Source organism: Aptenodytes forsteri, unplaced genomic scaffold (genome assembly GCF_000699145.1).
Source record: "Aptenodytes forsteri isolate BGI_AS27 unplaced genomic scaffold, ASM69914v1 Scaffold57, whole genome shotgun sequence".
In the NCBI taxonomy this organism is placed as follows: domain Eukaryota; kingdom Metazoa; phylum Chordata; class Aves; order Sphenisciformes; family Spheniscidae; genus Aptenodytes; species Aptenodytes forsteri.
The window spans coordinates 59,111-85,142 of NW_008796220.1; the positions used below are offsets into that span (position 1 = coordinate 59,111).

The following is a 26,032-nucleotide window of genomic DNA, read 5'->3' on the forward strand; positions in this document are numbered from 1 at the left end:
GTTGTTTAGCCTGGAGAAAAGGAGGCTGAGGGGAGACCTCATCGCTCTCTACAACTACCTGAAAGGAGGTTGTAGCGAGGTGGGGGTCGGTCTCTTCTCCCAAGGAACAAGTGATAGGACGAGAGGAAACGGCCTCAAGTTGTGCCAGGGGAGATTTAGACTGGATATTAGGAAAAACTTCTTCACCGAAAGGATTGTCAAGCATTGGACCAGGCTGCCCAGGGGAAGTGGTGGAGTCCCCATCCCTGGAGGTATTTAAAAGACGTGTAGATGTGGTGCTTAGGGACATGGTTTAGTGGTGGACTTGGCAGTGCTAGCTTAATGGTTGGACTTGATCTTAAAGGTCTTTTCCAACCTAAATGATTCTATGAGTCTATAAAACATTCTTTCTCAATTGCACATTATTGAGGCCTCATGCTACTCATTGTGTTAGTTCCTCCAGACCAAAGTAGGGGATAGCTGGTCCTCAATATAAAAGAGCGTGTATTGCTGAATTTCTGCTCCCAAGCCTGCCAGCAACTAATCCACAAATTTGGCAAGGTCAGTTAATTTGTTTTCCAGTTAAATATATCACAGTAATCATGTATCTAGGAGGTACGCACACTCCCATCCTACAGAAGATTGAGTCCATGCAACTAATTCCTGCAGGCCTTCTCCTGAAATAGTGCAGCTCCTTTAATTCTTAGTGCTTTTGGAAACAGAGCTGAATTTCAGTGTTGCTGCTGATGGTATGAAATTTTGAGTAGCCGATATAATAAAGGGGTAGCCCTAGAGATTTTAAATAGGCACTCCCTGCCGGAGCACTCAGCATGGTGAGATTACTTGCCTTACAGTTTTACATCAAGGATGAATGATGATACAGAAGCAGAAGCTGTCACAGGTGTCAAGATACTCTGCAGTATTTTCAGCATCAGTGATTTTAGAGGGGCCATTAGAAATACAGTAGCTTCGTGTAACTTGCTGAGACATGAGACAAACTGGGTATTGCAGCAGCCTGACTACAGGCTGCGAGCTTCCTTTAAAGTGCGTATTGCATCAAACACAGCATGATGCTATTTTTATTAAAAGCCACAAAATGCTTGAAGCCAATTAATACTCTACTGCTTTACTAATGCCTCTGCTCGGAAAATTAAATGGTTTCATTTAACAAAACCAATTCTAAAGCTTTTTTTTGTCAAATTTATAAGTGGATTCAACCCCTTCTCCAAACTTCCATGAACCATGCATTTTCAGCACAACATATCAACGTGTCGGTGGCTTCCAGTCTGTTCCTTCAAGTATTTGGAGGTACAAGGGAATCGTGCTTTTCTGGCGCAGTTTGTTCCAAATTCTTAAGGCACTTTACAAGTATTAGCTACTTCCATCTGAATATAAACAAGGAGCCAAACACCTTGAATGTGTTGTTGCCATGCTGTAATGTCAAATGATTAAATATTTTGACATACTTTGGCTCAATATAATCAGCTGGCTACAAAAAGCTGAAGCAGCAATTGCTGTCAGTTCAGAGGGCCGTAGCAAATCAAAGTGCAGAAGTATCGCGTGCTAAATAGAGTTGCTTGGGAGTAAGTGAAGAACAACCTTCTGTGGTTACACTGGTTTGGTTTATTCCTTGGCAGTCTACCATATAATCTCCCCTGCTGAGGACAGCATTTCATATCACCTAGCATAACTGAACTGAATGGCTGCCAGTGGAACAAACCGATTTCGCTAACATGCACTCTCTGCTGTGTCCCAGTGACCCAGACACCGGCCTTCAAGTTCAAAAGCGAAAACATCTCTAAGATGATACCATCTCTCTAAATGACCAGGACATCCCTTAGAATCTTTCTAACTGCATCTGCATGCCATGGGATCCCCTCGCTACAGCGGAGGTGGGACTGGTAGCACTGGGTTAAGTGGCAGACAGTTGGATAACCAACTGGTATGGTTCAAATGGAAAAAAAATAGGGTTTGATTTGCTGCAATCCACTGTGGTTCCGAGCTTATGTGTCCAAAATCACGTCTTTACTGACAGCGATGTTTGTGCCAGTTGCTGGTCCTATGCGTGCAGTGTTCACGTGTATAGCACTGACTATTTAATGGCCCAATATCTGTGGTGCAAGTGCTCTAGACAGTGCCTCGGTGCACACCTCCAGTCTTGGTGCCACCAGGAGGAAAATTGCTTCTTGCCAGCATATGCTGCGCAAGTCCAAATAGAGATGCAAATCTGCATCCAAAATAATTACTCCAGTTCACTAATTCACTAATATATTTTCCTTAGGATAGCTGAGCATTTTAGGAATCAGTTCTGGAGAGAAAGCATCTGCAAAGCTTGAGCTGTCCGTGAAGGACTTGATGCAGGTAATACCACAGCAGAAAGCTACGTAACTCCTTGTGTCTGTGTTCACAGCTGAGGAATTTGGGGGTTTCCCACACCAGATCATGGTCACAATTTTGAGGAGCTGTCTCAAGTTCAAGCTGCAGCAAAAGAGGCTCAGAGCAAATCACTGAAATGAACAGTGGCGGGTCAGTGCAACCAGGTGGTGGTCGGCTTCGGGTATGAAAAGAACTTAAATTGGAAATTGCTTGCACACTAGCATCACGGGTAAGCTGTGATTTAAATTGGCCCTGCTACTGAGGGAATGAAAAATGAGCTGCTTCTGTGCTTAAGGTATCTCCAAGATGATCCAGCAGAATTATAGACAAGTTAGGTCTGATATTTTATGCTGCAGATTGCTGGAGTTATCAGAAGTTGGTAGACACACACAGAATACAGTATTTCAGAGAAGAGTTGATGTGACTTTAGCAGAGGAAACTCGTGTCTTGCACACATAATATAGTTTTCTGAAGAGAGCGGGCGCATAAAAGGGAGCCAGGCACTGTGGAATAAGAGGAAAGTTTCTCTTCTGAATGAATAAGTGGTTACAGATAGGAAATAAAAGGTACAAATAACTGGGCAGTTTTCGCAGTGAAGGGAGATTACCAATTACCTGCCTCGGGAACCTGTGCAGTTCAATATACTCATAAAAGAGCTGGAAAAGGGAGACTGATGATAGTGACGTGCCAAAATCTGCTGATGGTATAGAGTTATTCCAGGTAAGCAAAAGTAGACACGACTACAAAAAGTTGCAGAAGAATCTGATGATATCAAATGTCTGGGCAATAAAATAGCTGCTGAAATTCCATGTTGATAAAAGTCAAGTGCAGACACAATGATAGGGTTTAAATTATCCCGCGAAAGAGGTCCTGGCATTGCAGATGGTTCTTTGAAAACGTCTGCTCGGCGCTCAGCAGAGGTCAGAAAGGCAAGTGGAATGCTAAGAATTGCTGGGGGAAGAGATGGAGAATAAAAGAGAAAATGTAAGTACACCACTGAATAAATCCGTGGTGATCTTGAATAGAGTGCAATTCCAGTCACCCCCTTCTCAACGCAGCAGTAAAATAGAACTAGAAAAGATGCAGAAAAGGGCGAGAAGGCTGACCTGAGTTATGAAGCGGGGAGTTCTAAGCCTGTGAAGCTTGCTGAAGAAATGAATGAGCAGGATTAAGGCAGAGGTGTAAAATCAAGATGGCTATGGAGAGAGTGAATAAGGAATTACTTTTTTTAGCAGAGGATGTAATGACGTGGTCAGGCAAGAGGTTTAAAGCAAACAACAGGAAAAAACTTTCACAGGCTATAATAAATTAGGAAGCTCATCAAACACAAAATCTTTTACATGCTGAAAGTACAGGTTGTTTAAAAAAGTAGCAGTGCTGAGGTTCCCAGCGCCTATCCCAGTGCACCGAGCTGGCCACCTCCCCTCTGCCCGCTACAGCTGGGTGAGATTTGGGGTCGGGTTTGGTTTGGCCTCTCGCCAGTAGAACCTGCCAGGTTTTTTGGGCTGGATTATAATCAGTTAAAGGATCACTGTGATCTTCTAGCGTGATCTCTCCTGTGACAAAAGCCACAGAAGTCCCTTGAATGAATTAATGAATTAATTTTCTTTGAATTGCGGTGGAATATTGGGGGGACAAAGATCCAATAGTACCTTAAAAATTTCCTGCACTGAGTAAAAGGTCCCAAGGGTTAATTACACTCTCCCTAATTTGGTCCTTCCCATTTCGGCACGCAAAGGCTGCAGCAGCCCTTTTGGCTGCAGCACGGTAACGGGAGGTCACGTCGGATGGCTCAGGAATTTTGAGACAGCGAGGACTAAAAAGTCTGCTAGAACAGGATTATCATCAAATTATATCTGCCTCGGCAGCAGGAAATCAATCAAGAGTGGGCTGATTTACACCTGCCGGAGCCAGCACATCATGAACTTCATCATCTTTCCCAGTGATGTTTTTATCTTTGCATCGACACAGTCAGTGCGAGGAAAATATTTTCCCGTTTAAAATCAAAACATTCAAGGTAGTGTTTGGCAGAGTGTTGGAGCCTGGGGTTCCCGCTGCTTCTGACAGCAGTGCTGGTATCTTTTGCTAATGACCAAAGTGCAATATAATGAGTTGTCTTGGGCTTCTGTTTTATTCAGCGTGCAGTGTTTTAATAGACTGTTAGTAATTCTGAAAGGGATAAATGATGTTTATGCCCTCTTGTGGTATGTTATTGAACAGAATGGATTTTCTAACTGACAAAATTAGGCTGATGATGGAAAAGTCCCAGGTAAAAATCTGTAACGAATACTGTTTTGCACAGTAGAAAAATACCCATCCCTCCAGCAGCATCCTCATGACTCAGTTAAGGGGGGGGAAGCCAATTTTACATGCATTTACAGCAGCAAGTAAATGACTAATGCCCATGGTGACAGAGTTTGTGCTATCTTTCTGGAGTGAAGATAATTTTAGAAGTGCTTTTCTTTGCTAGGAAGGTTAGAAAGTAAGTGAAATACTGCCTTCTAAAAGCGGTTGTGTTGACACCGCTTTGTGTTAGTTGTTGCTGACGTGTTGTGATACATACCTTCACATTTTTTATCTTCGCTCACGCAACTGACGGGTAAATAGTCTGATTCCCTTGGGACAAAGCCTGTCCCAAAGATGAAGAACACTGTTTGGTGATTTTACATGGGGAAATAAGGCCAGATTCATGTGAAATTGGGCTTGTTACCCCGCCATGTTCAAATACAATGACTTAACTGGTCAACATCTTCCTAACCTGCACTGAGAATTTAGAAGTAGGGTTGGGAACCCAGGGGCTCCCCAGACAGGTCAATCACGGATTTTGTATCAATCTTATTACTTCATTCCTGACTGAAAACTGAATGTATCCTCCAGACAGTGGAATTACCAGAATAAATCAGACTAACGCTCTACAAAGTCCAGCAAGTGATGTCAGACTGCGGTCAGTACTTAGCTGTGCTGAGGCAGGATCTAGGAAACCCTGTTGTAGGAAATTCAAAGACTTTTTGGTCCCAAATAATCACCTATTACTTAACTGTTAGCTAGTGCTGTGAGGAAACATTATTTCCATTACATGTCATCTTTCTCTCTGCCCAGCCACCAAGTATGTAGAAGACTATTGTAAAGAGGAAGGGAATGATTTCCTTTCCACATCCATGATGAGTACAACCACAATAGTGGGTTTAAATGAAAATAGTGGGCTTAACTGGGCTAGGCTTTAGGAAAAACTCTCTAACAGGATGGTAAATATTGGAATGGACTCCTTGAAGAAACTGGAGGATCTCCGTCTCCGAGGATCTTTCAGGAACAGTGAAACAAATGTTTGCTGGGAGTAAGGCAGCTTTCATTCGTCGTATCATGATGAAAGAAGTTGGACTCGATGACTTACTACAGGTCTACCAGCTCTGGTTCTGTGGTTCTGTGTGATGATTTCCTTTTAGTGGTTTTATTTATTAGTATGATGAGAGAACACATATTTATCTGGTAATCTGAAATGCTAACCCTTCGTCCTTACAGTTGATCTTACCGTCGAGTCTGGCTGATAGCAATGCAATTCTATCTATGTCCAGTACTTTACAAGTATACTTTGCAACAGTAGTCTGACACCAATTAAAGTGCTTATTAGGTTATCATGGACTTCAGTGAGCACAAGTTATGTCCCCACTGAGATGAGAATTGGCTGCAAAATGTTGGTGCTTACCAGTTTCCTTAGAAAAGGAAAATTCAGTAGGAAAGATGTCATGGCAAATCATGTTAAAAAGAAATTTCCTCTGTCAGAAACCTTTCAGGAGTTTCAAATTCAGTTAGGGGATATCAGAAAGAAATTAAAGTCTAATTTAAAATCCCCACCCACATTCCTTCTTCTTTTCCTGCAAAGTGATTATTGCTCCTGGTCCACGTATTGGCAAATCTTTCAGAAATGAGCCATAATTTGCCTTAAAAATACCTTTCTGGTCATGATGGAACTGTTCTTTTTGAAGAATGGGTTTGCAGCGACTCTGTGAAAAGAGCCCAAATGCTCTTATTTCTCAATGGCATCAGTGGGGCTAAAATTTCACCCAGAAATTCTTCTTGGCATAAGGAAATTCAGGGTGGATAGCACCATTTCAAAGCTGAGGCACCTGCCCGGTGAAGTTCTTGGACACTGCAAGGCAGCTGGCCAGGCTTGATCAAAGTGTGCTCTGCCGCCTTTCACATTTGTTTTCCACTTTCGTTGATGGCACCACATCTCTACCTGGCGTGGTTAATAAAGAGGAGAGAACGAATGTGCGGCCATAGCAAATTAAACAAATGAGCCATTAAAACAGGAGGGTGCACTATCTCTTCTCACCAACGCCTACTTTCGTGCCCATAATGTCTCCTAGCAAAATAACGTGAGAGCAAGGATAAAAGGGCTTTCAGGGATGTGCTGTAGCTGTGATATAAAGGGCTTTCAGGGATGTGCTGTAGCTGTGGTCCAAGCGCTGAGAGATGTCTGTGGCTCCTGCTGAGAGAAAACCTAACGTCATTCATCAGCAGAGAAGCCAGCAAACCACTAATGGCTTTCCATCGTGTTTCTTGACAGGTATTGACAGAGGGCGGTTTTGGTCCCATCACAACAGAAATCCGGGAGGCTCCGGAGTTTTATTACGCCGAAGATTACCATCAGCAGTACCTCAGTAAGAACCCCGACGGATACTGCGGCCTCGGGGGAACAGGGCTTTCCTGCCCTATTGGGATCAAGAAATAGCCTGTGCTTACTCCACTGCCTCCACTTCGGTTTAAGGAGTTGTTTGAAAAAAGACCGACAACCCTGATAGGTGTTATGGTATACCCGCAGCTTCAGTGCATAAAGATTTGGGATCCTGTTGGGGCGGCTTTCTGTAATCTTGAGCAGTTTCCCATTCACCGACATTAAAACAAAAAAGAGACACAAAAATTGCACCTGTTGGCAAATGCAGCTTCTTGCTCAGTGCAGCTCACTGGGTATCCTTGCAGTCTTGTGATCTGGAGAGAAAAGAAACTTCTAAAAATTTCGTTAGAAATGCTGTTAAAAAGATGAATTAGGGGGTGGTTGCACCTGCTAACTGCTTTGCATAGTTAATGCCTTCGGACGTTTATTTTCTTGGGTTAATGAATTCGCTCATGTTATGAGAGCTTTGACTTCTGGAGACGTGGTTGGGCTCATCTTAACTATCACAACCCTGTAATTTGATGTCTTTGAGAATGGTGAGTTTATAAGGTCAGTAACTTTCTCACAGTTCCACTTTCACAGCAACATGTAATATCACCTATAGTGCCTATTTTCTGAAACAATTTTAGTAAGAAAAAGTAAAAATTGTAATGTGATACTTCTTTTTGACAGTTCCAAAAAGTGTATAAACACAAAAAGAAATCAATTTTGTTTCCTGCACTGCAATAAATTACAAAAAAAAGAAAAGAAAAATGTTGTCTGCAATGTGTTCCATGGCCTTAAGTATAAATCGAGGTAGATCTAAAAAAAGTATCAAATATTATAAAAGGCTGCAGCCTGCTAATTAAACACCAGGGCTTTTAAATCTGTATTATCGTGCATGACAGTACAGAGGAGTAGAATTCATATTGGCTGCACTGTAACATAATTATTCCTATGATTAATTATTTGTACTTCAGTAGCTTGTGGAGCCCCCACCAAGACCAGAGCTCATTGCGGCAGGTGCTGTGCAAACGTACTGTCGGGCAGTCTCTGCCCCAGTGCGTGTGCAGTCAAAATAGCAGGACAGCCAGAAAAAGGCAAAATAAATTTTCATTTTACTCATGGGGTTCTCAGAGTGGAGACTAAAAGCTACAGCCAAAGGATGTAGGGGATGAAGGGGTTATCCTATATGGATATGGGTTCCTATGGATTATATGTATGCTATGGAGTATCCTAGGACAAACAGCTTCAGCAAGAGAGATGGGGATGGGTTTGTCCCACCCATCCAACTTGCTGGTTTCAACACTTCCAAGAGCAGTGGGAGGTGTGGGCTTGAGCCTCTCATGTGTTTCTTATTTTGGAGGCTCTTAATCACAAAGTTTGAAGAACACGTGTCATTGGTGTGTCCTCTTGCAGATGTGCTTTCTTCAGGGAAAGCTTGTAGGAGCCCACCTTGATGTGTCAATTCTGGGCAGCCGAGCACATAAAGCCATTTTTGAAGGCCACATGGTGGGGACCCAGAGACACAAATCCACAGCATTTCCTCTTGGATAGCTCTCCACGGCACTCCTCTCCATATCTTGGTTTGATGTTTCCTGCTCGCCAGCTCAGGTTTTAGGCTCAGAAAGGCCCAAAACAGCTCCGTGAACATCTCCTGTAACTACCCAGCAGACCAGTTCCTGTTCCAAGTTAGGAGTGACTGAAAATGTGCATCAGATAGTCAGTCTCTGGGCTTGTAAATCCACTGCTGAAGTCCTGCCTGCTTTATCCAAAGACAGGCAGTAAGTCCATGCCAGAGAAATTAGCTCCCCGTCTTCCCTTGCTCCTCAGCTGATGCTTAGTTCATTCCAATCTCAAAAGTCAGAGGAAACCTGTCCTTTTTATATAAACCTGCTGATTTATACCTGGGGCAAGCTTGAGAGGAGCTACCTCTGGCGGGATTGCCATGTTAGGCTCTTTCTGGAGATGCCCCAAAATGTGCCCACATCACACTCGGGATTTCCAGTTGCTGTGGTAACTGATCGCCTGTCCTTAACGTGTTGTGCCACTGAATTGTTCTAGTGCTCACTGTCAAGGAAACCGGCACTTTCGTCTAATTTCCTAAGCATGAGGTGACATAAAAGCAAAGAAGAGAGGAAAATAAAGTCTTACTTTCATCCTATGCATTTTTAACCTCTGCATAATTCAGGCTTCAGTGGGATAACTCCTGATTTGCTCCAATGTACAAGGCAAAACATTTCATATGCTGAATCATTCGGGTGCTCATAAAATGTTGCTTGGTTCCTTTCTGTCCTTTCCCCTCCCTCCCCTCCTACTCCATGCCATAGTTATTGTTTTGAAACAAGCTGGAAAGTCTTTGGAGAAAGCACCATTCTGTCCTTAATATAGCTGGGCTCAAGTCTGAACCTGGCTGAGGTTTTTTTAAGTCCTGTCCTGACGGAAAGAATGTGTCGGTTTAGAAATCAGCATGGACGGGTCCATTGATGCTAAAATTGGCCCACACCAAAATATTATGCTGCCACAGAATTAATTATGGAGTTACTGCAGGGTGCAGTTTTGGCCTTGACCCCTTGTAGTTGCTGCTGAAGGTACAAGGAGTATCAGGGATATAATCAGTAAAGGAGAAATGCTAATGACTCAGCCTCATGGATTAATTTTTTAAGCTGGATTTGGTCTTGTAAGCCACCCTTGCCCCCAGGGAAGAGGGGAGTGGCTGCCTCAACATCGTTGATACTATACTTTTGATTTGGCACTGTTTGAAATTTACCCTACCACAGAGCTGCCTCTTTCTTCTGAGAACACAGACACGGTCTAAATTAAGAGAAAATTAATTCAGAGTTCGATAGGCTTCAGCACTTCTTGGAGTTGAAGATGAAAGCTGATGCAGGACCAGCATCTAAGGCCTTCAGAGAGAAGAACATGGTTCAAGATCCAAAAAAGGCTACAGCACCCAACTCATGAAGTCCACTAAGGCAATACCTGGTGAAAGTCAGTTCAGGATACAGACAGGAATTTCACTGCTGCCCTATCCTTATCATAGCTAAAGCAAATCCCCAGCCTCTTGGAAATCACTGAGCTTTCCCTCGTCGCCTTAGGAAGGACAGCGTCCAACTGTGACGTCAACAGAAACAAATGGATTGTGCGATGTCACATCCTGGTTGCCCCGGCAGAGAGATGTGTTGCCTTTGAAGAGAACATGGAACGGGGGAGATGTCCTGAGGTGTCTACAGAAGCATCACTGCTCTGAACGTTGTCGAAGAGCGTTGGTCCAAGACTGGGATTGAAATGCTGCTCCTTACCCTCTTCTGTTTAACTTCTCTGATCAGCAGCATCAATGCGGGTTTTTCTTCCCAAAGTTTTATGTTCAGAAATGACCAGCAGAGCGGAACAGCTAGTAGCCCTACAGGATATAAGCGTATCGGTAAATGAAAAAGGCCCGAGCATATTCCTTGTACCTGATGGCATATACGTACGGCTTGTACTACAGCCTGATACTGAACTCTTCCACTCATGCTCCCTAAACAAGGATTTTACCCAGCCTGCCTGTGGGAAACGGTCTATGGCCCTGCTAGCCCCCAAACTGCCTGGGCATTGCTTGGCAGAGTGCAGGTTTGGAGAGGCTACAGTGATGCCAGGGGCCTTGGTAGAGATCAAGTAGCATAGATAATTATAGACCAGTGCTTTAGCCGATGTCCTGCCCCTCTATTTTAGTAGCACAGGCAGTGGCACTTCTGTACGTGAGCAACGTGTCTCATTTCGTACCCAGAGTGTGGCCTCCGACCATCTTACGAGTCCTTTCTGGAGACCGGCAAGAGGATCACAGCGGGGAGATACGCCAGGGCTGGGGAGTTCCCCTGGCATGTGAGCATCCAGAGCAACGGGAAACATATCTGCGGAGGCACCATGATCAGCGCATTGTGGATTTTAACTGCGGCCCATTGCTTTGCAGAAGAGGTGTGAGTACTCGGGGGAAGCAAGGGCAGCCCAGGCACAACGGATTCATAACATCGCTCCTTGTGGGTGTAGGATATGTATGTCCTTGGGGTCAAGTGCAACATGTATGTGACTGAGCCAGAAAGAGAGCCCCGAAAACAGGAGTTGTCTCCTTTGGGGAAAACAGGCCCATTTTTGATCAGAGGTAGTGTTACAACAGAAATGTGCAGAAATCTGCATAGCCAGGAGATGCAGAAAGGGAATATTTTGAAGGATGGGCTGAGCAGCCTTGTATAAATGCCTGTGATGCTCCTCTGATGGCCCCAAGCATTTCCCGTACATCTACACACGCTGCGGTACCTTGTAAAAAGAGGCGTGTTCCATTCCAGCTTATTCTAACCCCCAAATTACCTTTGCTTTCATACGGCAAACACCTTTACCTCATGGAGGATGTGATTTTAAAACAGCAGTTTCTGGATAAATCAACCCCGTGCATTGCCTAGGGGCAGAGTCCGGCCCTCTGTGAGCCCCCTCCAAAATTCGGCGGGTCTGAGAGCCGAGACTGCTTGGTGACAAATGACCTGTGGCATCACAACCTGGAGCAGCTGGCTGGGGGCAGCGCGGTCCAGACCAGCCAGCCCAGGGCACAGCCATCCCGAAGATCCAGCCCACTCCATCTGTTCGTTAGCGACCGGGCTATTTATAACTTGGTTGCATTCACGTTCTACCTCTGCACCTCTCCCCCCTGAAAATTAGCTTTGCCTAGAAGTGAGGGTAGATTTCTGTGATATTTATAGCTAACCTGCCTCTGCAATTTGCTGGGCACCACCCTACCCTGCTTGGGGGGGAGGAGGCACCAACCTTTATAACACAAAGCCTTCGTGTTTGCTTATGCCTACACTGCTTCTATTTTGTTTATAAGGCCACCAGATCTCACTGTTGTAGTGGGGGGAATTGACCTCAACCTCCCGCTGGAAGAACATAAGCCGGACAGCTTGATCCTCCACGAAAACTTTGACAGAATGAGCATGCAAAATGATATCGCTCTGATCCTGCTCAGCTCTCCCATCGAGTTCAGCAATGAGAAAATCCCCATCTGCTTGCCCTTCATATATGACATCAATACGTGGCAACACTGCTGGGTTGCTGGGTGGGGAACCACAAGTGCAGGTGAGATGCTGTCAGGAGATGTATTTGCTAATGGAGGCTGTTTTTTACCCATTTAAAGTAGATCTTCTCTCCCAGGAGGGGCTACCCATGCTAACTTCCACTCCCTACCTCCCTGGTAAACATATCCAGACCCTCGCAGCCTCTGCACAGCCACCAGTTCTTTGTTCAGTGCAAGAACCAGTCACCTACTGACCCACAGAGCAAAGGCCCTGGTACTCGGAGCACATATGTTCAAGCTGAAACCTTAGAGCCCACCTTTGCTCTGCAGGAACTCAACCTCTTGCTTGCTTTTTTTGGCACCCAAAGTAAGACAAGCTGGTCTTACCCTGGTGGGCAGGTTAGGCTGGGTCTAAAGTGGTCTGGAATAAGGGAAATGGAGGTCTAGGGTTGTCTTTGGCGTAATGGCTCCATGACCCAGATTGATTCAATGGTACTGGCTACCCCTCTTCTTCACTCATTTAGAACAGCAGATTGCTATTGCTAATTGCTCTTGTCTAAGCCCTAATGAAAGTAGCTCCAGCACTGATTGTGACCCAAAATGTCTATCCTGAACAAATGTCACTAAACAGCTAATATGCGATTTCATTATTGGAAAGCGGTAATCGGGACGGCGTGGGCAGGGTGGTGCCTTGGGGCTTTAACAGTCCTTCCTAGGATGTAGTAAGTGAATGTCCCATTTAATCCTTGCTATTCTGCTCTGTAGGGTTACTGTCTCCTCCCTGAAACTCTGCATTTTCCTTCTTGGGCTTCATTTGCCTCACCTAACAGCAGTACACAACACAACACTGTGTTAGAGTTCTGAAACTCTCCCATTTCACCAAGGTAACGTGCTCTTAGAAACAGAAAAGCAGGGGGCTGCTGCAGACTCACTCTGCAGCTTGGCAGCCCTTTAGCTGTCTTTGCAAAAAGCGTGGTGTGGCTGCGGAGATCGGTCTCATGCTGCTGTGTGGGCTCAGTTGACATCGCCGCTGCTCTCCAAGTTGCACCCTGCGGGAGGTCGGTGCAGTCAGCCCTGGCACACACCCCTTCTGCCTGGGAGACGTTTCAGAAGAAAAGCAGCAGAAGCTGAGTTTGGTGAGAGGGCTGTGCAGTGGTGTGATACGGGCCATACCAAAAAGTAAGAGGCATTGTTCCTTGGCGGGGGAAAATGGGTCATTTTTCATCTCTATCAGCATTTTGTAGGTGGACATATCTCAACTGGCACCTCAGGCGGCACTAGCCTGACTCCCCTTCAAATATGAGCCGGCAGTGTGCCCAGGTGGCCAAGAAGGCCAAGGGCATCCTGGCCTGTATCAGAAATAGTGTGGCCAGCAGGAGTAGGGAAGTGATCGTGCCCCTGTACTCGGCCCTGGTGAGGCCGCACCTCGAACACTGTGTTCAGTTTTGGGCCCCTCACTCCAAGAAGGACGTTGAGGTGCTGGAGCGTGTCCAGAGAAGGGCAACGAGGCTGGTGAGGGGTCTGGAGAACAAGTCTGATGAGGAGCGGCTGAGGGAACTGGGGTTGTTTAGCCTGGAGAAGAGGAGGCTGAGGGGAGACCTCATCGCTCTCTACAACCACCTGAAAGGAGGTTGTAGCGAGGAGGGGGTCGGTCTCTTCTCCCAAGGAACAAGCGATAGGACGAGAGGAAATGGCCTCAAGTTGCACCAGGGGAGGTTTAGATTGGACGTGAGGAAAAATGTCTTTACTGAAAGAGTGGTGAAACATTGGACCAGGCTGCCCAGGGAAGTGGTGGAGTCCCCATCCCTGGAGGTATTTAAAAGACGTGTAGATGTGGCACTTAGGGACATGGTTTAGTGGTGGACTTGGCAGTGTTAGGTTAATGGTTGGACTCGATTAAGGTCTTTTCCAACCTAAATGATTCTATGATTCTATGACTGCAGTCAATTAGACCTCAAGTGGAGCCACCTCCTTGGAGATGCCTACATTAAAGCACTTTAATCTGTGGTTGCTTCCATGGAGCGGCCCTATCTTAGCTGGGAAAGGGACCTGACAACTTTCTGTCTTTTAGACCTTACCTTTGAGTCCCACCTTCCTGAAGGTGCTGGGAGGATTTAGCTCAGTGAAATATGGAAGAAGGAATGAGTTTCTGAAAATCTGTAGGTCTCCTTCCCAGCAGCAACATCCTCCAAAAGTCAGTTTTATCCTTCAGACTCAGATTCACTTTGAAGAGAAATATGGATGAAATGAGTGGGTTTTCCAAGCAGCCCTACATACTTTCAGTCTTTTTGTCACTTGCTGGTACCTGCTGCGATTTCTTGTTTTTTCCATCTCAAGGGAAGAATAAAGCAGTTATTTCCATGGTGTACTGCCATCCTGAGAGCCACTTTGTGAAAGATATAGCTGGTCCCCTGGGTGAGGCACGGCTTCACGGTCCCCTGTGAAAGCATGGGGATAAGAAGTTCATCTGTTCTGGGGAAAGCTCAGTGGACTTTCCTCTGCAGGGCTCTCACAAGACACCATGAAGAGTCCCTCAAGCTGAGTTCCCCAGAAACGCAAGTGAGAAACCCAAGGTGTACAGTGCAGCTCATCTCGGGTCATCACCAAGACCAGCAGGATAAGCCGTCCCTTCAGGGTCTTCCAGCTGTACTGCATCCAAGGGTTCATCTATAAAAATGATCTTTAAAAATCCTATTTAACAAGCCTCCACTCCCCAGGTTTTCAGCTTTGCCTGTTAACACCTCACCCCTCTCTACCTACCTACCCACCTCCTAGGCTGGCATAAAGTCAAGAGCACAAACTTATCTTTGCTAACATTTGGACAGCCCCTGTAAGCCCCTATGACCCCCAGAACATACAGTTGTGCCCTGAGACCCTCTTGCCCTGAGATGCCTTACAAATTCAGCTGGGAGCAGTCCCAAGGGCTAGTCTCTCTCTCTGTGTTTTCACCCTTACAAGTCTGCGCTGTTCTGCAGGGTTTGTTAATCATTCTCTTCTCGCTTGCTGGGTAGCGGTTGCGGTGCCAACATCCCACGTGCTGCAGAAAGCGCGGATGAAGCTCATCAGCAGGGAGCAGTGCTTGGAGCGGATCCCACAGCTAGTGGAGAACGAGCTGTGTGCTGAGCTGGAGGGAGGAGAAAGAGGTGCCTGCCAGGTAAAGTAAACAGGCTCCCAGACGGCCACACTGCCTACAGGGGCACAGAAGCACTGGAGGAGAAGCTCCTTCGCTTCAGGAATGAACATCGATCCTTCCCATGGCTTCCTGGGGTTGCTAAAGCTTCCCTGCAGGAGGCCAGGGCAGGATGCCCAGGGACCAAGGAACCTCCTGCAAAGGCATATTCACCCGGGCAGCAGGGGTGCAGGACTCTTGGGGTCTGAAAGCAGTGGTGGTGCTGGAAATGAAACACCTTATTGAGCAGATGGGGCCCTCCTCACACTCTCCCCCCTGCCCCGATTCCCTTCCTGCAGAGAGAGAAACAGGAGCTCTGCAAGGAAACCACGAGCTGAAAGGAGGGCAAGGGAAAAGGGTGGTTCCCAACAAGTCCCCTTGGATGGGAGACAGTTTTGGATGGCTCTGGGCAGAGGAATTTTGACTTTTATCTCACAGCAAGTTAAAAACCCAGTGTCTGCTGCGGCCAAGCTGCACAGTGGTGGGAGCGATGGGAGGAGAGGTCTCATATCCCTGCAGGGAAGGCTCAGCTCAGCGTGGGCTGTGTCCTCCTCCTGCCTGATGTCCCCCTCAGCCCTGGGCTGAGCAGTGCTGCTCTATTGCCAGGTTAAATACTGAAAGGAGACACAAAAGTTTGTCCAGGAGGGTCAAAGCAAAAGAATTGGGTGGGAAATTGAGTCCAGGTATGCTTAACTTGAATATTAGAAACCTTACTCAGGTGAGGTCTTGGCCCTGATACAAATGTCCTTTGATAACATGGCAGGTTGGTCTGTGGCCGCCAGAACTAGTCGCATCTTATTGCAATGAGTTAGTGGTGTAGGATGATGGACTTCTGAAGCTAAATAATAGAGTTCAAGCAGTATTTGGTATCAGGGACTGCTAAGGGGGAGAGCTGACACAAACACCCAGATATGGGAAAACCTCACTCAGAACTTGTGCCCTCAGAACATACTCCATCTGCAGGATCGCTGTCCTGATGTCAAACAAAGTCTGAAAGCCAAAAACCACCTTTTCTTTCGTAGCATCCAACCTCCAACCCCTCCTCTGAGTGCCTGGTAAGGACCGAGCTCTCCCTGCAGCCTCTGCTTCAGGACTAAGGTCTCCGTCCTCTACTGGGCACGGGTTTTCTTAGACATGTGCATGTGTTTGCAGGGGGACAGATGGGCAGACACATGTATGCACAGCTTCATCCCGTAGGAATCATTCATCGAGGGAACTAAACCAACACCCAGGACGGAGAGAGATCCCCTGCCCTTTAGGCAAAGACAGCGGGTACAGGGATCATGGACTGCAAAGCCATTGCGATCTGGGCCTGTAGCTGGGCAGTGGAGGGGAAGCTTTGCTTTGCAAAATCATTTTTTGATTAGCCAGAGAGCATCTGTCTCTGAAACCATTCATCTAGTGACTTTCACCTCCATTAAATTCAATCAAAAATTTTAAAAAGAAAACTGCCACAGGATAACATTAACATGATTAAAGAATGCACTTCCCAGCCCAGCCTTAAGTTCTGTGGCTGAATTATGCTGGTGAAACAGCAAGAGCACTTGTACCCAGCAAAATGAATCTCCTGTATTCAGAAAGCTGATGAGGGTGCTATTTTGATCTACAATAATGTTAGAGTCGTCTGAGAAACGAACTAGAAATGTGAGCTTTCCAAGCAGTGGAAGTACACAACGATTGCATGTGTGATAATGCTCATAACCCAGCAACTGCCCACTTTTAGTGGAAGCTTGACCAGGCAGAAATGTCTTGCAACCTGAAATGACAAAAGCAAGACAAAACCATACCCTAGGCTAGAAGCTGAGCTCTTCAGGAGAGAAACAGGTGACATGACTTTTCATTAGAATTTGCTAATTTGCTGCAGAGGAAGCATTTTGCTGATGGATGTTTTTCTGGGAAGCGCTGATTGAAATCAGGTAGGGCGCATTTTGGCCTTGCTAGGCTGGTTCAGAAACCTGGTGGCTTGCCCGTAGTAAGCTGCCTGGTAAGGAACTGGGAGACCAGGTCCAAACCCGATGCTTGCTCTGCAGCATGGACCACTGGACACCTAATTCATTTGCCCTGAGCAGATAGCGAGGCACGCTGTAGACAGTGCAATCTATCAAGCTACGTTTGTTTATAAAGATTATGGGGTTTGTGTCAAATGAGGATGAGACCAGATTTCAAAATACCTAAATCCTTTACATAGTCAGCACTGTCAAGGAGGTAGAGCAGCCCTGGGCACGGTTGTCGTCTATGCCAACCAGCTGTCTCCTGGATGATTTCTAGACACAGCTCAAGCTTTTGCATGGGTCAGGAGCCACCCATAATAGAAACATAGAATCACAGAATCATGGAACCATAGAATAGTTTGGGTTAGAAGGGACCTCTAAAGGTCATCTAGTCCAACCCCCCTGCTGTGGGCAGGGACATCTGCAACCAGAGCAGGTTGCTCAGAGCCCCGTCCAACCTGACCTGGAATGTTTCCAGGGGTGGGGCAGGATCACTTTGGATCTTGGCACCCCAGTTTAGAGGCCAGGAAGGAGCAGCAGCGCAGGCAAGGCAGAGACCCCTGGTCAGGGAACAAGCCTTGGAGATGCCGAGCTTGCTGGTGTTCACAGTAAACCTGGAAGCCATGCACTACACAGATGCATGGTCTGTCTGGACATGAAGTAGATAAAAGCCTTATGTTAACCTTACCTGAGCTTTGCTGAGAATCAGGATACATTTGTTCACGTCCAGAGCCAGGCTAAGATGCGCAAGTTGCATCTAGACCCAAGGTTGTAGGTCCACATGATCCTGATCTGGATCCAAAGGATTACCATCCTAGGTCTTTGCACCGTGTGCCATTTGTGTGCTAGCTTTTCCCCGTTGCAGCAAGCTGTTTTATGTGAGTAACTAAAGCCACACAGATATCTTCGCCTTGGCATCATGTAGAAGTTTTATGCTACTGACCACTGCCTTAATACCCCCATGTGGCAACAGGACGTGAGTAGAAAGGCTCAGACATTTCACCAGCTGCCATCGTACTAGTACCAGACAAGACTAATTTGTGGATCACTGACCATATTCCTATAATAACTCAAGGAGATTGAATAGCAGAGCTCGCGAGTATTTGTACTTTAAAAAAAATCCATTCACTTAAAAAGAAAAATCTATTGTGTACCAATTCCCTAGCGGTTCCGCAGACAAATATATAGATTGACTGTGAATTAACACTAACAGGATCTGTAATTGACTTATAGTTCTATTTAGTCATAAACATTAGCATTAATGGATGTTCATGGGGTACAAGTGCTAAAGAACAGACACTAGAGATGGCCTATGTGTTATTTTTTGTGTGCTACATTTCTTCCATGACCCCATGAACCACAATTGATGTCTAATTCCTTGCTTTCTGAAGCATCTTTTGTTAGGCTCTGATGCAATGGTAACTTGAACAATAATTAGAGTATAAGGGACTCACAAAGCAAATGCCTCTTCAGTGTCTTGCCTATCCAGACAAAATTCAGTAAATGGCCCAATTATATTTCAGAGAGTTTCTGCAAAGGAGGTCTGTGGGGGTAGCTCTGCGATGCGGTGATTAGGACAGAGTGTGTTCAGCTGGAAGTCACAGTTCACGTACAGTTCAGGTCAGCAGCAGATGAAGGGAGGCCCAGTCCCTGGCAGGACTTTCAGGGGAAGGAATCATTGTGTGGTCACAAACAAGCAATGGGATGGTTCCAGCTCAACTTCACCGTGCCCTACGCCGTCCCCCGGTGTAGGGCTGATCTGAGTCACGGGCTGAAGGTATCTACCCCCTTCCACCGATTGTAGCAGGAGGTGATCTTGGCCATCTCTGATAAATGCCTGAAATGATGCTAGGATGCATCTAGGGCTCTGGGGTGATTTCTTTAGTTCTGGGAAAAAGGCAGAGAAGGACCTCTTTCCTTCACCTGTAATATGTCCTGCCCACATATACTGTCAGCAGTTTGGAAAGGGCAAATGCCCTTTACAGCATCTGGGACGCTCAGGGCTCTCACCCAACGTAGCTGTAGTGATAGCAGTAGTTGTTGTACAACCCTGGGTGGGATTTATCCGGCCAGATACAAATGTCTTTCCTATAGCCATCTGCTTCTACCGAATCATCTTTCCATCGATAGGGAGAAAAAAAGTGCTTCTGACATGTGATTCATTGAGATTGTTTTAACCATCTATTTTAAAATGAGATAAATCCATGCATGAGTGCTTATTACTCCCCATTAACCAATAGCAAGTCCAAGGTGTCTAGCTCACAGGGAGACACGTAGCTCCGAGGCAGGACAGTTGACTACATTTAAGACTCCAGTGCCATTTTAGATATCCCAGGATATCCCCCTGGCATCCCCCTGCCCCCATCTCAAACCCATGCCCCAGTGCCACTAATGTGACTGCAATGGGAGCTTGACACTTGCGCTGGCAACACCTAGGAGAGGTGATCATTCCAGAGCTGAACTCACTCCTCGCACCCTCACCTCATCTGTGCATAAGAGTGCTAAACCCGTGCAGAAGTGACAAAAGCTCTTGCATCCTTTTACAAGCTCTTGCATCCTTTTACTGGTGCTAAGGTGGCTCCAAAACTGCAAAGGAAGATTTGTGAAACAGAATTTTTTAAAGAAAAAGTCTGCAAATTAAAATTGGGCCCATATAGGTAAATTATCACAGATGCAAGGAAAAATTCACAAACCAGGGAAGCCGGGTGAATCCCTCAGACTGCTCAAAATATCTGAAGGGAGGTGGATAGGTGATGGTGTGATTGCAGTCCGTAGGGATGGAGAGTATCTGTACGAGGTCTGAGGTTATAAGGCCCTTCTGCCTATCAGACAAAGGTCTCCTGGGGTCCAGGAGTCAAAGCTAACCACGTTTCAGTTCAAAGTTATTACGAACTATACAAAATTACTTTACTATTGTACCTTGCCTTAATATTGAAGAGACCGATCCAGTCTCCATCCTTGTGGTGGATTCTCCATCACTGCACTATTGCTAACACGATGGAGTGGGTTTTTTCCCTAAGGTTTAAGTAGGAAGGGATCCCGGGAAGCCCCAGAACAAAGCAGTAGAAAGGCATTTCTGCATTTGCAGTCTCTTAAATTTGCTTCTGAAGGGTGCTTTGATGTGCAGCTCCTAAGAACCAGAACACTTTTCCTGTGTCCCATGGTTTTATAGGGCTTTCATCATTTTATCATTTTATGATATGGGCAGACAAGTGAACACATTCAGGCTGTGGTGGCTTAATTCTTTAATCTGTCAAAAACATTCCTTCCTATTGCAAGGACCCGGGGTGTTGATGATGTCGCATGTCTCTTCTGCTTTCTTTCTCTGGGTTGTAGCTTTTGGTGCCTCAAACTGAATCTGTTTGGTTTGCAGCAAGGGGGTCCAGCATTACTTTGTGTGCCTGGTGAGTGAAGCTGTGGGGAGCAGAACATCTTTGGATCCAGCCGAACACAAAAACCTACCGTGGGCTTGCCCTGGGAGTGGGGGAATGGGCGCGATGACTCAGAGGAGCCACTTCTCATTCAATTACAGTGAGTCAACACGGCTTTGAGGGAAAGTCATGACTCACAGGCAGATTTAAATTCTTTGAAGGAGTCAACAAGCATGTGGCAGAGGGTGATCCAGCTGATATAACATGCTGAGATTTCCAAAACTCTTTTAACGAGTTTTCTCACCAAAGGCTTATAGAGAAACTGAACTGTCATGAAGTCGAAGGGCTCCGGTTTGAAAGGGATGCAACATGGAGGAAGGATTTGACTGGAAAAAGGGCTTACAAGGGGAGTTGTGTTGGTACCTGTGCAAGGAATTGTGATGTTCAAGGAGGGCAAATGCTGAGACAGCCAGGTTGGCCGATGCCACAGCATTATTCAGAGTGGTCAAAATTAAAACTGTGCAGAGGTGCAGCAGGATCTCATTATGCTGAGTGACTGAAGGTTAAAGCAGCAGATGTAGTTCACTGTTGATAAAGGCAAAGTAATGAATATAGGGAGAAGCAACTCCAGCTGTACGCATACAATAGGCTCTAAATTAGCTATTACCATGGAAGAAGATCTTGGAGTAACTGTGGATAGTCCTTCAAAAACATCAGCACGAGGGTCTGTGGACAGAGGTCCACAGAGGTCAAAAAGGCAACGAGAGCGTTATGAATTGTTAGGAAAGGAATAGGTAGCAAAGCAAATGGGTGTTATGCCGGGGCACTAATCTTGGGAGCCTACGTCTTGTGTGGTGTGTGCGATTCCTGTCCACCCCATCTGAGAAAGGAGTACTAGCTTTAGAAAAGGAGAAGAGTAGAGTAGGAAGGATGAGCAGGGACACGGAATGGCTGCTGGCGGAAAGGGGAATAACAGAGCAGGACTCTGAGGCTTGTAAAAGAGATGTCTGATGGGGATGTGACACAGATTTCTACAGTCATAAGCAGCAAGGAGAGGACAGTCAAGAGCTGTCCTCTTGTCACTACTGTTCAAAACACATGAAGGAGGGGGTGTCAGATGGCCGTATCAAGCAGCAGATTTAAAACAAAGAGAAGGAAGTGTTTTTTCATCCAATAGATAATTAAACTATGGAAGTCACTGACCAGGATGTTGTGGGTATTTATCCTAAGGGATAAATGGATTCAAAAAGCAATTAGATAACTTCCTGGATGAGGATCTCTCTAAGGCTATTAACTACTGTGATGTAAATACAACTCTGTAAATACTCGCCCTGTTTCTCATGCTCCTTCCCTGAGCACTTGCTACAGATGACTGTCAGAGACAGGAGTCTGGGCCACATGGGTCTTTGGCCAGATGCATGCTAAAAATGGCCATAGCCTCCTTCCTTCCACCTTTCTCCAAAGACAGCTTGTTCACGGTGAAATAAGGGAAGAAATCATCTGTTTGCAAAAGCCTTTACTTCCTGCAGCCAGGGCAGCTCTAATGGCAAGTGTTGTTATTCACATGCTGATTTTCTCCAATTTACACAGAGCTTACCAACATGAAAATGAAACCCGCAATGACTTGCAAGGATTGTGTATCCACCTAATGAGTATCAGATGGGTTGTTCTCCCTCCCCCAGAGCTTCTCCCACCTAAGAAGATTTATGTGGCTGAACGTGTTTGTTCTGATCAATTACCGTGCTGCAGACACAAATACAAATACGAAAGGAAGATTACACTCTTGATCTAAAGCCCACTAACGTCAGCAGAAAGGCTCCTGATGTTCACAAAAAGGCTTTGACCGCGGTGAAAAGGATGAAACTTTTGATCAGCTTCAGTGAACAAAGCGCCTTGTTAGTCGGTGACAGATTTTATACGAGCCAGAACTATTTATCAGCGAATATATCATTGCTCTCACCTCTCCTAATGGGAGGATTAACATGCAGTTGTGGAAGGCACGAATTCAGCACCAGATCTGATTTGATGTGGTTGCTTTTCACTCATCTTCTAGCGACAAGAAACATGCCACAGAAGCAAAGATGCTATTTTTAGGTTTTTTACTGTCCAGAAACTTGGCACTCAGACTGAAGAGCAGGAGCAGGTTTCTGGTGTGTGTTGCTGACCAGAAGTATTTCACCACCAGGATACAGGAGGCTGAAAGCAACATTTAATAAGTTCTTCGATCTTCAGAGTCGTTAACCTGAGCATTCATTAAATTAGTGCTACTGGAAACATCACAGAGCTGAGATAATTGTACCAGTGCTCAAAACTCGTTCCTCCCACACCCTCTCCTACACAAGGATGGAAAACCTTGGGCCAACGTTTTTGAGAGCTTAAGGTGGATACGGGGATATTCAGAAGTGTCCAAGAACTGAGTTTATTTTCTCTATCTTTAGCCCTATAAAACTCAGGCTACTGATTCATCTGGGCTACTGCTATAATTATGTGAGCGAGATTATCACATGGAGAGGATGATTTAGCCCACTTTGTGATAAAATCATCGAGTTAAGTAGCTGAAGTTAAGAGAAATGGCATGTTAGAAGTTGCACCCATGAAGCAGACCAGCTCAGCCCACGTGGAAAGGGACGTGAGGCAGAATTTGGGTCTCAGGGCTTGTGGGTTAGAGGACTGGATTTGCAGCTGCTGCCTGGGTTTTCACAGCATTGCCTAACTCCCCCTCTGCCCAGGTTTTAAATCGCCTTCCGCAGCTGACAGTCCCCCAAGCCCTGCAGACGGCTCTCCCTTTCCTCGCCGACCGGGCAGAGAAGAGAACGAACATGGTTAAAGAGGCAAAGAGGGAAAAGCAGATCTGATTTGAAAGGAAAACCGCATGATCTGTAATTGAATAGGGACTCCTGGCTCTGCCATTGCCTCGTGCACATCACATCCCTTTTCTGCTGTGGTTTTCTCAGCTATGAAATACGGTAAGACTTTTCCCCCCCAAGGATAGTCACAAGGTATCAGGAATTAACTAGTATTTAAGCGCCCTGGGAGAAAGGTCCTTTGCAAGTGTGAACAGCCTCCAAATTGGACGCTCTGAAGCCGATCTGCCCCGATGGTGTGCAGGGGCTCTGCCAGTACTAAAAACCTCCTGTACTGGGAAAAGCCGGCACGAAGCATCCCGACATATCACTGATGAGGGATTGTCAGACGTTGTTGCGTCACTGGCTTGCGAACGGCTCCCACTCTCTTGACTTCATTTATTATCTTTGTGTAGGAGGCTCGAAGCGTCTTCCTTTCGCTACCAGGATAATACGTTTGGCCTGTTCCTGCCCTGAGGGAATTAGCAGTAAAATTCCCAGTAATTTAATTGTGCGTGTAGCCTAGATGTTCATTCATTCAAACAGGATGCCATCACCAAGGACACTGCTAACGCATGGATCCAAGGTCACTGCAAGGTCACTCGTGCGATTCACACAAATTCTTGGCTAGAAACGGGGTCTGGAAATGTCTTTAGATCCTGCGTCTGAAGAGGGTCCAGCAGCACTGGCTGAGACGCAGACACATAGCTACAGTGACACCATTTCAGCGCAAACAGTATTGAATTTATGGTTGGACTCGATGATCTTAAAGGTCTTTTCCAACCCAAATGATTCTGCGATTCTATGATTCTATGAATGCTGAAGCAACATTTGCTCCGGATTTATCTTTGTTTTTCCCTCCTGTATGCATGTTGAACCAAAAAGAAAAATAGGAAAAAAAACCAAAAAACCAAAAACAAACGTATTATGGACCTGGACCCTCCGTCTCATGAAGTGAGTAGGAATTCTGCCATAAACTTTAGCGGGTGCTGATGAGTTGCACAGGGGACTACAGCCACTTCGTTAGTCATTAATTAATGTGCGTTAGCTCAGGGTAGCTGCTGGCGGAAGGGAGTTGATACATTAATGACAAAGGCGTTTCTCAAAGTAGTGTACAAAGAGGGAAGGACAACATTTCCCAGGAAAGCTGGCTGTCTTAGGAAATGTATTGAATTACATCAAACCTAATCTTAGGTTTGTATTGAATTTCTTATTTGCCACATGAAGTACTGGAGATAGGGTAGAAAAAAGACTCAAACCCACCGTGGAAGGAAACCGTCTTATTTAGAGCAGGGGCTGCACAGCACTTAAGATGTACCTAACTGTCAGAAAAGTGCTGTACCGGGCTGGGTGGATTTTGTGCTGGTACCTCGTCTCCCTCGGGTTGTGTTCAGAGATTGCACACAGAGGTCACACGGGCAGCTGGACGTGCTCTTGGTGTTCAAGCTACAGCAGCCGGCGGGAGGACATTCCTCTTTGCAGGGTGGCTGCAGCGTGCATTTGAAGGCTTGCACACACTGGGTGAGTGATGGCTGCCCTTGCAGTAGCAGGCAAGTTTTCAGTAAAATTACTGTGGTTGCAAGAAGGATTTGTCAGGGTTAGTGTTCGTCTTTTGTCCAATTTCTGGATGCTAGCCCCCAAAATTAACAGTGGCAGGTACCTAGCACCTACATGCACCAGTTTTGCAGAGAAGTCAAGGGCTGAGTGAGCAGTCACAGCAAACGTCCCTTTTCACTCTCAGATGTTGTCTCTTGGTGACAGGATTCAGGTATACTTCTGGGGCCATGGGAGCATGTGGAAAAGGCTGAGAAGGACAGGGCATTGCACTGAGCCGGAGCTTGTGACTGATCTCCTCCTCTTACCTTCTGTATCTATTTATTCTGCCGGGATCTCAGGGCTGAGCTGTGAAATTTTGAGTCCAAAATTTCCTTGTTCCCCCAAATCCTCATGAACTCGGGATAGAGTTTGGTTTTCCCAAACAGCGTGTGGGATGCAGCTGCTATGAGAGACCTGAGTTTGATCCTGCTAGAACATCCTCCTTATGCCGTAGGTAGACAGCGGGGGACCTCTGGTTTGCAGCTACTGGAACACCATGAAGTGGTTTCAGGTCGGCATCGTCAGCTGGGGAGAAGATTGTGCAGAAAAGCCAAACCATGAGATCTTAGTGTCTGTTTACAGCTACCGTGGCTGGATCGAGACTGAGACAGCCACCATAAGGGGACCTTTCTTCATTGAAGGCATGGATAACCGTGCAAATGCCAGGGCGGTTCCTTCCAGCACTGAGACACAGCTGCTGTTTCTTGAGTATTGTCTCCTTTTATTTATCTCTTTAATAGCAATTAGATTACTCTAGAGAAGATTTTTGAAAACATAATAAAAGTCAGAACTACCGTCTCATTCTTCTTTTGCTGCTGACCCATATAGTCATGTCTCAGATCGACCTGCTCCCTCTCACTGATGTGGACACAGATGCCAGAATGAGATGGCACAGTGAGACAGGGGAGCGATGGAGAGGACGTAGAGATGAAATGAGAGCCAGGACACAGACAAGAGAGGCCATAATCCTCTGAAAAACACAGTTTTTCCACACTGGTGGGGCACATCA

General features: G+C 46.0%; 1 protein-coding gene and 1 long non-coding RNA gene across 2 annotated transcripts in view; both read left to right on the forward strand.

Annotated features, from left to right (window-relative positions):
• LOC109279738 overlaps nt 1–7,766 on the forward strand; it is a 17,283-nt gene extending 9,517 nt beyond the window's left edge. The window contains exon 3 of the long non-coding RNA XR_002086324.1: nt 6,923–7,766. This is a non-coding gene — a long non-coding RNA (uncharacterized LOC109279738). The remainder of the gene's footprint in view (nt 1–6,922) is intronic.
• Nucleotides 7,767–8,977: 1,211 nt separating this feature from the next.
• On the forward strand, nt 8,978–25,780 carry PRSS55 (protease, serine 55). The gene is given in 7 exon segments (XM_019474549.1): nt 8,978–9,025; nt 10,108–10,266; nt 10,268–10,433; nt 10,779–10,968; nt 11,868–12,115; nt 15,065–15,207; nt 25,478–25,780. Coding segments are annotated over 7 exon segments (1,257 nt in total).
• Nucleotides 25,781–26,032: the final 252 nt, after the last annotated feature.